Consider the following 12,612-nt stretch of genomic DNA (forward strand, 5'->3'; position numbering starts at 1 on the left):
ACCGTGCGTTGAAGCGCTGCAGTTTAGCGGATGCAGTCCCCATATATGTCACGCACAGGTACTGCCAGTGACTGCGGAGGCCTGTAATTTACATCGCCCGTTCTGAAATTTGCAGGACTGCTTTTACCTAATTAGGAGACAGTGGAGTAGAGGTTCCACCACATTTTGCAGGGGCTTTTACAGAGTTGAAGGTCATGATTGTATTGCCTGTCTAGCTACCTAGATTGGAGGCCCAGGCCAGTACTGGAAAGTGTATTGCTGAGGCGGCTGTTGAGGTGGCAGAGGTAGAAGCAGCTGTCTGGGCAGGTGTTGAGGCAGGTGTTGAGGCAGGTGTTGAGGCAGGTGCTGAGGCAGGTGCTGAGGCAGGTGCTGAGGCAGGTGCTGAGGCAGGTGCTGAGGCACAAAAGAAGCCTGTGTGACTAGTCAAGAGAAGGTATAGGGGGTAATCAGCGACGCAGAATACGGCGGAGGCGGCGTATTTTAGGCAAAATGGACGGGTGTTGCGGTAATGTGTGTCGTCTGGGACCCCATAAGGCCTGCTGGGTTGATCCTCGCTTCTAGCCGTGCCTCAAACGCTGTAAGCGAGTCTCTCACGAGCTTTTGCATAGCTGCCATTTGACGCCTCTCGCGAGCTGTGAGGCGGAGGCCATAAACGAGTATTATACCATAGACTAGCAACATTACGAATAAACTTATTCTATCACTAACTATCATATTAATACGTACCTATCTTTACCAACAGACCACAATTAATATTAAAAGTGGTAGATCTATCATCTACCGTCCGAATTTATACATGTATATATAATGCATGTTTTTTCTCCCAGCTCGAATTTCGCGTGCAAAAAACATATTCGTGTCTTTGGCCTCACTGTTGTTGCCACTACAGATGCAGGCTCCCTGCCCGCTGCCTCGAGACGCCGTGACGAGACTCACTCCGCCTGCGCTCCAAGCCCCATTCTTCTTGGCGGGATTCCTCGGGCAAGGCAGGCTTGCCACCGAGACTGGCCAGGACCGTTTTGCTTGTTGCAGTGAAATCATCCAAGATCTGCAGCTCCTTGAGCGTGAACCATTTCGGCACCAGCATAATGCGCAACGGGGTCAGGAGAAGGATCAGCACTGGAAAGCCAATTGCCGCAAGGGTATGAGAGACAGCCACACAAGCAGCGACACCGAAAATTTGCACGCCAATATAGAGAATGATCTTGCGCCTCCGTACCAGCAGCAATGGATCATCTCGTTGGATGAAGCGCTGTTCTCTTTGCAAGTATATCAGCTTCTGCAGTATTCCATTCGACTCGATCGAGCCCCACTGTGTGAGCGCGGTTAGCTTTACACCATCTGCAAAAGGCAACAAAAGAGTAAGACGTACCCCAACAACAAAGAATACGCCAGCGAACAAGCCAGATGGCATAGTGTGCAAGACAACCAGCGAAGGGCCAGTCATAGTCCCGATCAACGCTAGCCCCATTAACAAATGGCTTACACGTTGCTCCACGACAGCGACGGCGCTAACAATCGGTCGTCTAATCTCCGTGTCTTCTCCCTCGGACGTGGATACGATCTTGAGATCTGTCTTGTAGACAGTCAACGAGTCTGTATGAACGGGCGCCTGGTACAACTTTTAGCACTGGCAGTGACAACCTATAAACAGAGGGAGTAGCTACCTGCGGCACAAGGCCGTTGGGCATCGGAAGACCCAGAATAGCAGAGACAAATGTAGTGCAGCCCAGGAGAAAAAAGTCCCAGTGAAACCCACCCGGCTTCTTGAGCGGGAATTGGCGGGCTTGGGCAGTGATGCTGCTGACATTCTGCGTTCCCTGTCAGCTAGTTGCCTATGTAATGTTGGGTTTATTCGTACATGATCGTAGTAGAAAAGGAGCATGAGCAAGAAGCCAAACGGCATGGCCACAAAAACCCACTTCGTTTCGAGGTTCCAAAACGCAATCAACCAGCTTCTATCCTGCGTTGGATAAAACGCCTTCGTCACCGGGACTCGTCCAATATTCGCTTCCCGGAGATGCCCAGGGATATGAGAAAAACCAACCCAAAAGATGGTGCTAAACTGGACAGATATCAGTCTGGTGCGGTGTGTACTAAAAGCTAGGTACTCACAACGTATGCATAGTCGGCAAGCACTCCTCGAAGCGATTCCTTCCACATAGTGCTTGATCCAGTGTTTTCCAAAGCGTACACTGTTCCAAAGTACAGAATGGCAATCAAGCAAGCCAGGTATCCTGCCGCAAGACCACCCTGAAACTCATTGACCAGTTCTTCGACACCTTTGACTGTTCCAGAGGTTAGGGCGGTAGAAAATCAGACGATGTACAATACAGGACGCACTGAGGTAAATGATGCCGACATATAGACCGAAGGACTCGCTGGAAAAGTCGGTCACGTAGCGCATGTAGTCGCACGCGTTGAAGATGGCTACCAACCAGTGAAAAATGGCGGCCCAGATTCCGGTCCACGCCATGAAGGCCGGGTAGATGGAGCCGTCGTAGTGCTGGAGAATGTCGTAGATGGTAAAGTTGAAGAGCGAAATCAAGCCCGTCACACCAACGATGGTAAGTGGCTGGGCGCTGAGCAGACTAAACACAATGGCAGCCAAGGCGGACGAGAACAGACTTTCGTTGACGCCGTAGAACTCGCCAGTGCGGCGGTACATGTCCAGGGTGTACGCTATGGCGGGGAGCAGACTGGGGAGTGTCAGTACCAATGGGCAACGGGGGCACAAATTTCCGAGTATTCAACCTACTTGACAAAGTACATGCGGATCGTGCTTGCTATGGTGCGGTAAGTAAATGCGTCGGTGATGTCGCTCCAGTAATACGGCATTCGTCTCTTGACATCATGGTACATGCCCCAGCCCGGCCGGAGCAGCCTCCACCGTCGCCATCCAGACTCCATGTCATAGGAATATGAAGCTCGAGATTTTTCCGGCTGGAGCCGAAATTGACTAGAGCCACTCGATCCCATCATGGTTGCAATAAAACACAAAGAGAAAAGCAAAGCTTGAGTGCGCGAGCTGGATACAGGGCGGGGTTTGCAGCGCACGGGATGGGGAGTGTCGGGGGAAGGTAGCGTATATTTATACTTGGCATAGAAAGCAGAGTACATCAGACAAGTACACACACAGATATATATATATAGACGAGAGAGAAAAAAAGAATTAAAGTGGCGTCGGTGCTCCTCACCGAACACAGCATGACACTGGCGCGGCGACTAGGCATGATTGCCGAGCCTGGAAAAATACACAGAAATGAGTATTAATTCACTGACCTGACAGATGAGGCAGCCGAGCCCTTTTGAAATCTTCCGCCGTATTGACAAACGCATTTAACTGACTCGATAAACAACTTTACTCTGTGGCTGTTGATACGCGGCGCAATACATTTTGTCGCCGATCACGGCATCCGTACGAATGATTGCCCAGCATCTCATTTCCAGGCTACTGATTCGATCGCCCCGTCGATGACAACGAAAAAAGAACCACCATGGAGCTTTAAAATTCTGCCCGGGCAGAATTTAGATATGGGGCGTCACCGCCGCTTTGGTACTGGCTCTGCCTTGGCACCAGCAAACTATCGACCGCCCCGTTTCTTTGCCCGAACTAATCCGGGGCCTCCGGAGGAAGCCGGTGCCGCCACCAAAAATGCACCACCGCCAACAGTATTTCCGTCCATTTGCACTACAACTGTTTCACACTGATGCACGAACGTAGACTCTGCATCAACCAAAAATGGTGGTGTCTCCGGACCGGCTGGAAGCTCTGCGGCAGATCCTGAGTGACGAGATCCTGAATCAGTTTGCAGAGGCGCTGCTGGACTGTTCCTCGCTGGAAAACCTGAGAAACCCAGTTTTGCGCTTGGAAGCCTTTGTTGAGAATGGCGACAACCAGAGTGACAATCGCAAGCGGAACAGGGACCAAGGGTCCCCGATAGTGTCGGTACGTCTCCCCTCCGCTTTTACGCAGCAGTTGCGTCTCCAGGCACTTTTTCCACGAGGCTCTGTCCTGACCATTCCCTTGTGATTCTGCTTTGTATAGCAAATCGTCGACATATCAGGCATTCTCGCCGCACCCAAGTCTGCTCGTCTTTCTGGGTGCATTTCCCCGCCGCCGAGCTCGGCTGCCCGCGAGAATCTGGACGACCAGGGCGGCGGCGTCGATGACTCAGGACACGGAACCGTGGGTTTCAACGCTGCCCCGGCCCTCTCTGTACCATCCGCCGCCACTCGAGTCGCTGCCGCCAATCACGCGGGCGATGGGACCGCTTCTCCCCGCAGGATGCTCGGCGCTCTACGCCCCGCGCCCGAGCGTGATGTCATTGACACCAATCGCCAGATGGAGGTCATCGACAGCTTTCCCAAGAGGGCCAAGACACAGGCAGCCGCATCCTTGACCCTAGAGCAGCCGACCCTGACCAAATTCGTTACCAACCTATGGGACCAGCTTCATGGTAGCGCCGTTCTGGAACCTCAGCTCCTAGAAGGACTCGCGCTGCTGACCTCTGTCTCTAGTGGCAGCACATTGTTGACAGATGGCACTGCCCAGGGCCCAAGTCGCGAGATTATTCCCGCGACCGCTCGAACCGACCTTGGCATCACGACGGCGGTCAGCTCCTCCTCCGGCGCCGAATCATTGTTCAGCCGCAGCAATGTTGTTTGCCGCAAAGTGACCCAGGCGAGCCGAACCTGCCGCTCCGTCGAGGTCATCGTGCAGGCACGCTGGGTAGAAGAATTTGACGAGTACGTCGAGTGTCTAGCCGCAGAAAACCCCGCCATGTCGCAAACCAAGTGCCGCAAAGCTGCGTTGATGGAGGCGTGTCGTGATTTCCAATGGTCGGAGAAGGAGCTTCGAAACAAAATGGCCGTTTGGAGAAGCTACAAGGACGTCAAAGATGCAGCCGGGTGGTCGGCCCTTGTATTTTCGGGCATGGGGCTTTACCGCCTTTGTAAATATCGGATTGGCCTAAATCAAAAGGGTTTGGATACGCTCAGACGGCTGCGGCCACGCCTAGAGGTGGTCGCGGACACTCTGCACCCGCAGTGGCGCCAATTGCTGGCTTTCATCGGGCAAAGTACCAGATGCACATTCACGGGCCACCCCCACGACTGGGTGGTACAGCCGGACGGTTCCGATCCGGTGCCCCTTTTATCCACTTACCGCGAGCCAGGAATCGTTTCTGCCTTTAAGCACCTGGAGGAGTCAGTTGTCGACACGCTGGCGTGGCATGGGGACGACCCGCGCTATGTTCCACCCGTCAACGTTGCGGCGCCGCTGGCCAACTGCCATGCCTGCGGCCAGACGCAGTCTGATGATCCAGAACACAACCAGTGTTGCTGTTTCCCAGCGCTGTTTGGCTCCGGCCGGCGCCGACCAGCCTCGGTGCAGGTGTTTCGGACACAGGATGGGCGAAACAACGGGTTGCTGGCACTGACGTCCGTGGAGCGCGGCGTGGCTATTGGGGAGTTTGTCGGGCTCATCACAAAGGGCGTTGAGGATCTCGATGTCATGAATGCGTCGACGGGGGTGCGGTCCTATCAGATATGGCAGGGGAGGCAGGGGAACTACACGCGCTTCATCAACCACAGCTGCAACCCAAATGCGCAGTTTCAACACTTTATCTGGCAAAGCACGCAGCGCATCATCTTGGTGAGTAAAGGCATTGAAGCAGGCAGCGAGATTACGGTAGATTACTCGGAAAGCTACTGGTCGGGCCTCAATAAGCGTTGCTTGTGTGCTGAAAGCTGTTGCCGCTACAGTTGAGTGTCGTGGGGCTGTTAGTGGACGGTCATCACTGCTACGCCGACTATATAGAAATGCCACTGATATAATTATAAAAAGAGTAATAATACGCATGTAAGCAAGAAAACAACCTCTCTTTTATTTTGTAAGGGCAACTTTCTTCTCGGTCTTTCAGTTTTACATGAGCTGCACGTGGCTAGTAACAACAATCTCTACGCAATATACCATGCTACCTGTCGACTTCAATAACGTAGGGGAGGTAGAGGGACTATGATTAAAAAACTGCCCTGCATACTAAGTGATTTCTAAGTCCCAGAATGCGAGCTTTTCATGCACTTCTTTATTCTTTGACGTCCTGATTGGTTGGCTATCATGTGCCGCGGGCAGCGATGCTTCCAAAATGCCGGGACTTGTCGCTAGAGCGGCTAGGCCGCAAAAGCCAGACCAGTCAAGAAGTGAGTCGAGGTAAGTCGTCGGAACTGGGCATGGGCTTATACTTCGAGGAAAATACGCGACCGGCTTGCTCCGATGTGTATTGTGAATATGGTGTGCCGATCGCGTAGATTCCGCCAACGCCTCGGAGTCCGACGCGGACAATGCTAGCTATAAAGGGTTATCAAGAGCGAGTACTGGACGGCGCATTTCTATATAAAAGCAAGAGCCCAGCAAGGAAACCTTTTTCTACACAAAGATCCAAATTATCATAATTGCAGAAAAACCTCCTTTCAATATGCTTGTTCTCATCGCTGGCGCGACCGGCAACATTGGTCTGAAGCTCGTCGACAGCCTCCTCCGCCGTGGCCACTCTGTCCGCGCTCTGGCGCGGAACCCACAGCGCATCCCTGCCTCCACGGTCGCGCAGCTCGAGAGCGTCGTGCAGTCCACCACCTACTACGACATTGCCGCGCTGGACCGTGCATGCGCGGGCGGCGTCGATGCCGTGGTCTGCGCCTACAGCGGCATCCCCGAGCTGCAGCTCGAGGGCCAGCTGCTGCTCCTCCGCGCCGCCGAGCGCAGCGGCATAAGACGCTTTCTCGCCGCAAGCTGGAACTACGATTGGAGCGAGATGCAGCTCGGCCAGTCCGAGAGCTATGACCCGTACATCAGCTTTCGACGCCACGTCGAGATGTCGTCGTCCATGAAGCCGATGTACATTTTTTGCGGCGTACTGGCCGAGGTCTTCTTCTCCGTGCCGGGCCACGGCGACTTTTCGCCCCGCAACCACGGCGTGTGGGACCCGGAGAGCAAGAGCATGGAGATTTGGGGCTCTGGCTCGGAAAAGTGGCAGTGGACGACGGAAGGGGACGCGGCGGAGTTTGCTGCGGAGATTGTGACGCGGGACGGCGCCGAGGACGGGGGCATGTGGAGGGTCTGCTCAGAGTCGCATTCGCTGACGGAGATTGCGGATGTATATGAAAAGGTAAAGGGCAAGAGTGTTGGGCGAAGAGCGATGGGATCGGTCGAAGAATTGAGAGACGAGGCACACGCGGCGAGGGCGCGCGGGTCACTAAGCAACTTTTGGGAGTACATTGGGTGGATTTACCAGCTTTATACTGTGGACGGTACATGGACGTTGAAGACGCTAGACAACGAGAACTTGAGCGTGGTGACCACGTCTTTGGAGGATTTTTTGCGAGACAATGAGTCTATATAAACCTGAGGCAGAGTGTTTTGATACATACGTATAGCGAAGCATGAGACAATGGCATTACGACTGTGCATATCACGGCATGCAGTGTGGGCCGCCAGCTCGCAACTAGCAGAGCAGATGAACAGAACCTGTCACGTCGCGTCAAAGAATGTTGAGAACCTCCCCCCGCTGAGAATTTGTTCCGTTGGATTTTGCTGATTCCAGATCATCTGCGCATAGACCAAATGATCCCGAATGTTGTTGGCGATAGCAGCTAGACGAACGTTGACGTTTGGGGTCCCGCACACTATCCGGCTACGGACGACTCCATCTCGGACGCGTTTTGCTATTGAAAACAGCACAGGAAGCGTCGGTTGATATTAATTTGTGCTAGGACTCGCCCAGATTCATAGGATCACTTGTAGCTGCTCTAAGCCTATCCACTCGCTCCCGCCGTGTTTCGGTATCAACCACCATCGTATCGTCCATGACAGGACACAGGTCGTCTGTCCGTGAAGGACCAAAGCCACGAGTGGTCATGGCTAAATCGTACAGAGTCATGAAATCCAAAGAACACCGCGTATAAAATAAACTTCCTGTTGCGACTTTCATCCATCCCCAGTACGTCTGTTTCTGTCGCAGGCGAGGATGATTTTCGGTATCGTATGCTGAATTTTCATAATGAACCTCTCCAATCTTGACCCAATGTTCACTACGAGCGGCTGCTTCAAGCACGTCCCTGTCCGCGAAGAGAAAGTACGGAAACCAAGGAGCATCTGCGTTGAGCGGAGCGCCGCCAACACGATTTTCGAATATTGTTCGAAGCTGCTCTACGCTGCAGTTGTTAAGACCCGCCTGGTCAGATCGGCCATCAATCCTGGCAAGCGATTTGAGCTTTTCGGTATTTTGTCTCTCACTCTCAATGTGCTGACGACTGGAGAAGGTATGGGTGATGTCCTGCTTCAAGTCGGCATCAAGTCGTTGTAGAAGAAGCTCCCACAGCTGGTCTTGCGCGGCGTTATCGTATGCTGTTCGATAGATGGTATATCCGAAGGGGACAAAATATTCCTCTGAATGTCCCCGGTTTGAACGCCCTTAGGCGCACTGTAGGCGAATTTCAAAGCACCGTCCGCGCTATCGATCATCGTATAGGCAAATTTGCTTAGTGACAGTGCGGAAGAAGTATTGGTGCTCAACTTGTGACACTACTGATGAGAAGTCGATTTTAGGGCCCAGATTGTGCATCACCTGCCCCACCTGGCAATAAGCGGCCCCTAATAAGGTAGATTGTCCCGGTAACTAAGTATATGCAGCTTAGGATGTGCGTAAGCGCACAATAAGAGTGTCCAAGATCCTGTCACTGCAAGCCTAGGAAATTATCGATATAATATGGATTGCGTCTAGTGTTAGTGTATACGACCACAGGCAGTAGAATATATCGCGTCCTATATGCTCCGCAGCAATTAAGCTACTAACTAGCAGATTAGTAGTTAGGTTAGTAATAGCTAATAAATAGTAGCTATTATATATTTTCCTTTTTTTCTATCTTTTTTTTAATTTATTAATTTATTTATAAATTATTTTTTTATTATATAATTACATATAGTTATATATATATATATATAAATAATTAAAAAGAAAAAAAAATATAACTAGACTTTTTTAGACTTTTTTCATTTTTAAATAAGTCTATATATTAACCTATTTAAGCTTTTTAATATAAAACTATTATATTTAAAAAAAAAAATTATAATACTAATTTATAATTAATTTTTTTAATTCTATTAATAAATATAATATTATTCTAAATAATAAAATTAAATAAGTATTATAAAATTAACTTGATATATTATTAATTTTTAAATATAACTATACTATTAATTAAAAAAGCTTATTAATTTAAAAAAAAGTTATAATAAAATATATTTTTAACTAAACTTATAAGGGCTCTTTTTTTAATATATAAATATAGAAAATATCATAAAATAGATATAAAACCTATTATATTATATTAAAGAGTTTTTACCTTCTTTTTTTTAGGTAATTCTTTAGGTAAATAACCTCTTAAAATAGTACCTTATTTAATAACTTTTCCACTCTGTCATTCTAAATTTCGTCAAAATGTCTACTAATTCTCTTGCTCATCAACTAAAGAACCCGCCTTGGCGTCAGCGCTAGTTACCTCTGTTGAGCAATGCTTTAACACTGTTGTGGTGGTTGCGTTTGGCAGCGCATTGAAGTGCAGCTTGCCCGCAGTGCGCCCCGTTGTTGACCTTGCAAAGTTATTTTTTGTCGGGTTTCAAGGAAGCCAACTCGTCCAAGATAACGCATATTTGCTTTGACAGCGCTACGAAGCACTTCCGTGTCTGGAGGTGAGAGGCGTGACGATACTGAAATGGCGCTAGAGTCTCTGCCTCTTAGGACGTCTTGCACCGGCCAAAGCGGATGGTCTTCGCCAGACTGATTTATATCCTCGAGGGCACGCTCGACCCAGGCGGACCATGGTACCGGCTCGCATGCATGATTCAACTCTGAATTGACCTGTTCCCAAAAATCAGAAGAGCTGAGGCCAAACGTGCTTGCTATGTTGACGTATGGCGAGGTGTCATCGGAAAGGATCTGAGTCACGGTTTGCAAGGCAACAAAACCCGCTTCTGAAATCGGCACCCAGCTCTCCTCGGGGTCCACGGGAGATAGTTGTAGGCGCGATGCCGTGGAAACGACTCTCCAGACGAAGTCGTCGACATTCGCAACTCCTTTGTCGGCTGTTCCAATAATCATACCCGGTTTTACCACGGAGAACCGGTTTTGAGATGACGGTAGTTGCGAGATGAAGCGACGAACAATGGCCTCTGCGACAAATTTACTTTGTGAGTATCCATTACTCCTGCTTAATTGCTCCGCGACAATAGTATTGCCCGGGTTGGTATCCAGGTCAGCTATGGCGCCGCCAGACACAAAGACAAATCGTGGCGAGCTTCGGGACAAGGTTGCAAGCTTGAGAAGCTCAATGGTGGCCAAAACGTTTGGTCGTCGTAGCCTGTCGTAGTCCATATGCCAGTTCACAATGGCGCCGTTGTGGATGATTGCCGTGACATTGTCGACGGTCGATGTGCCCGACAACTGAGCCCATTGCGAGTCACTCAGACCAAGCTTGCCAAGCTCCAGATCTCCAACCCAAGCTTCGATGCGTGTTTCATAATCTGCTTTCCACCACCCCGCCGTGACTGCTGCGTGCCTCAAACGTTCTAGGCCCTGAGAAGCAGAGGTAGCACGAACAAGAGCGACTACACGTTTGACGGCATTCGAAGAAAGAAGACAGTGTAGGAGCTGTGTGCCGAGGAAACCAGTTCCTCCCGTCAGGAAAATAATAGCGGGTGCATGAACTGACATTGTTGGGCTGAACCATGGCCGAGAAGTTGCTGCGGCCCAGGTCGAAGACAATGCGTCCCCTATTTCTCCTTCCAAGTCAAATGGTGAACCCACTTCATCCCTGTTGTCAAGATAATTGGCAATCTTGGAAATTGTTGTATTGCGACTGTTGACCAACGCCTGACCCAACCGAGCACCAAATTCTTTCTGGATTAGCCTCAAGAGACTAATGATTCGAATAGAGTCCCCGCCAATTTCGTAAAAGTTGTCATCGACGCTTATTATCTCGCTGCGGATTCCGAGTACTGTAGCCCAGGTAGCCCTTATCCGCTTTTCTGTCTCATTCGTACAGTCACGAGATGGCGACGGTATAAGCAACGAGGATACGCCTGCTGCCAGGTGGCCATCTTGCGACTTGACCCCCTCTTGTTCATGGTGGCGATTCGGTTGCTGCACTTCCTGTGTTTCATCCTCTCTGTTCCCTTGTACCTGAAAATGCTGGATAAAAATGTTCCGAAGTTGATTGCGATCCGTCTTCCCAGCTGTATTCAGTGGCAGCCGCCAAAGAGCGAGATATATACTGGGTATCATATACGCCGGTAGGCGGTCCGCTAAGATAGCTCTTGTCGACGGCGGGATCGAAATGGTACGAGTATACATCTTTGGTGAGCAGCTCTCATCATTAAAATGCAGGAAAGCCGTCAACACGGGTAATGCGTCCCGTCCGCCTGGAGGAATGGCCATAACGACCGCATGCTTCACCCCGGCTATGCAGTCGTGTAATTGGCATTCTATTTCACCCAGCTCCACGCGATGACCCCGGATCTTGACCTGAGTGTCTTTCCGTCCACAGTATGTCAGACATCCATCTTCGTTGTAACGTACCAAGTCGCCGGTCTTGTATAGTCGACCTTTTCTACCAGCATAACCTGCTATGCCCTGTACCAACCAAGGCGGATCTTCAAGAAAGACAGCCGACGTCCTTTCTGAGTCGTTCAAATAGCCTCGAGCCAGTACGGGTCCTTCCACAAGCAACTCCCCAACAGCTCCAATTGGCACCAGCCTACCGTGATCCTGAGGAGACACGACCCAACACACTGAGCCGACACCTTTTCCGATGACTGAGCTAGCATTTTTGTTGACCTCAACTCTGTTAATTGAACAGAAGATAGTGCATTCGGTGGGTCCATATGCGTTGAAGATCTGAGGAAGATGCCTCCACTTCTTGAAGTCATCGTCAGTTGCGTTTTCTCCCACAAATATGATGGTTTCCAGGGAGCGCATGCGGTCTGGCTCTATAAGCCTCGCCACAGATGCCGTCAAAGACACGGTGTTAACCTTCATGCTGCTAGCGCTCAGCTCGAGATTATTGAACCTGTCAGCGTCGGATGGTACGCAAACGCAGCCGCCGTATAAGAGCGTCGTGAATATCTCCATCAGGCTTATATCGAAGGTATAAGACGTAAATTGAAGTGCCCGCGTCCTCTCATTAAATCCCATTTCTGATCCATGGAAAATGCAGCTGGTACTGAGAGCGCCATGGTCCACAGCGACCCCCTTCGGCTTCCCGGTGCTCCCAGACGTGAAGAAGACGTATGCGGCAGAAGATTCCAGCCCTTGAAGATCTGCGGTCGCTACGGAAGTGATAGGTAGTGATAAATCCTTCAAACTCGGATCATGCACCACAAATACAACCCGGCCGCTACTAGCAAGCGTTGTAGCGTATTTGGCAGAGGTCAGTAGTACCTCTGCTCCCACGCAAGCCAGGATATTCTCTCTCCGACCCGCGGCGTCAGACATGTCCAGCGGAACAAACGCGCCACCGGCTTTGAGGACTGCCAATGTAGCCACTACCGCCCAC

At 50.6% G+C, this 12,612-nt stretch overlaps 4 protein-coding genes across 4 annotated transcripts; 2 read left to right on the forward strand and 2 right to left on the reverse strand.

Annotated features, from left to right (window-relative positions):
• Positions 1-883: 883 nt before the first annotated feature.
• Positions 884-2,910, reverse strand: LMH87_002769 (uncharacterized protein; the record flags this gene model as incomplete). The annotated part of the gene is made up of 7 exons (XM_056194279.1): positions 884-1,312; positions 1,373-1,612; positions 1,668-1,811; positions 1,862-2,065; positions 2,116-2,288; positions 2,344-2,699; positions 2,759-2,910. The coding sequence occupies 7 exons, from the start codon at positions 2,908-2,910 to the stop codon at positions 884-886; spliced, it is 1,698 nt and encodes a 565-aa protein (XP_056051232.1).
• Positions 2,911-3,742: 832 nt separating this feature from the next.
• Positions 3,743-5,770, forward strand: LMH87_002770 (uncharacterized protein; the record flags this gene model as incomplete). Its single annotated transcript, XM_056194280.1, has 2 exons — positions 3,743-3,949; positions 4,049-5,770. 2 exons carry the CDS (start codon positions 3,743-3,745, stop codon positions 5,768-5,770), a joined length of 1,929 nt encoding a protein of 642 aa, XP_056051233.1.
• Positions 5,771-6,479: 709 nt separating this feature from the next.
• Positions 6,480-7,657, forward strand: LMH87_002771 (uncharacterized protein; the record flags this gene model as incomplete). The annotated part of the gene is made up of 3 exons (XM_056194281.1): positions 6,480-7,311; positions 7,518-7,550; positions 7,620-7,657. 3 exons carry the CDS (start codon positions 6,480-6,482, stop codon positions 7,655-7,657), a joined length of 903 nt encoding a protein of 300 aa, XP_056051234.1.
• Positions 7,658-9,460: 1,803 nt separating this feature from the next.
• Positions 9,461-10,772, reverse strand: LMH87_002772 (uncharacterized protein; the record flags this gene model as incomplete). The annotated part of the gene is made up of 3 exons (XM_056194282.1): positions 9,461-9,507; positions 9,562-9,652; positions 9,813-10,772. The coding sequence occupies 3 exons, from the start codon at positions 10,770-10,772 to the stop codon at positions 9,461-9,463; spliced, it is 1,098 nt and encodes a 365-aa protein (XP_056051235.1).
• Positions 10,773-12,612: the final 1,840 nt, after the last annotated feature.

Source organism: Akanthomyces muscarius, chromosome 3 (assembly GCF_028009165.1).
Source record: "Akanthomyces muscarius strain Ve6 chromosome 3, whole genome shotgun sequence".
Classification (NCBI taxonomy): domain Eukaryota; kingdom Fungi; phylum Ascomycota; class Sordariomycetes; order Hypocreales; family Cordycipitaceae; genus Akanthomyces; species Akanthomyces muscarius.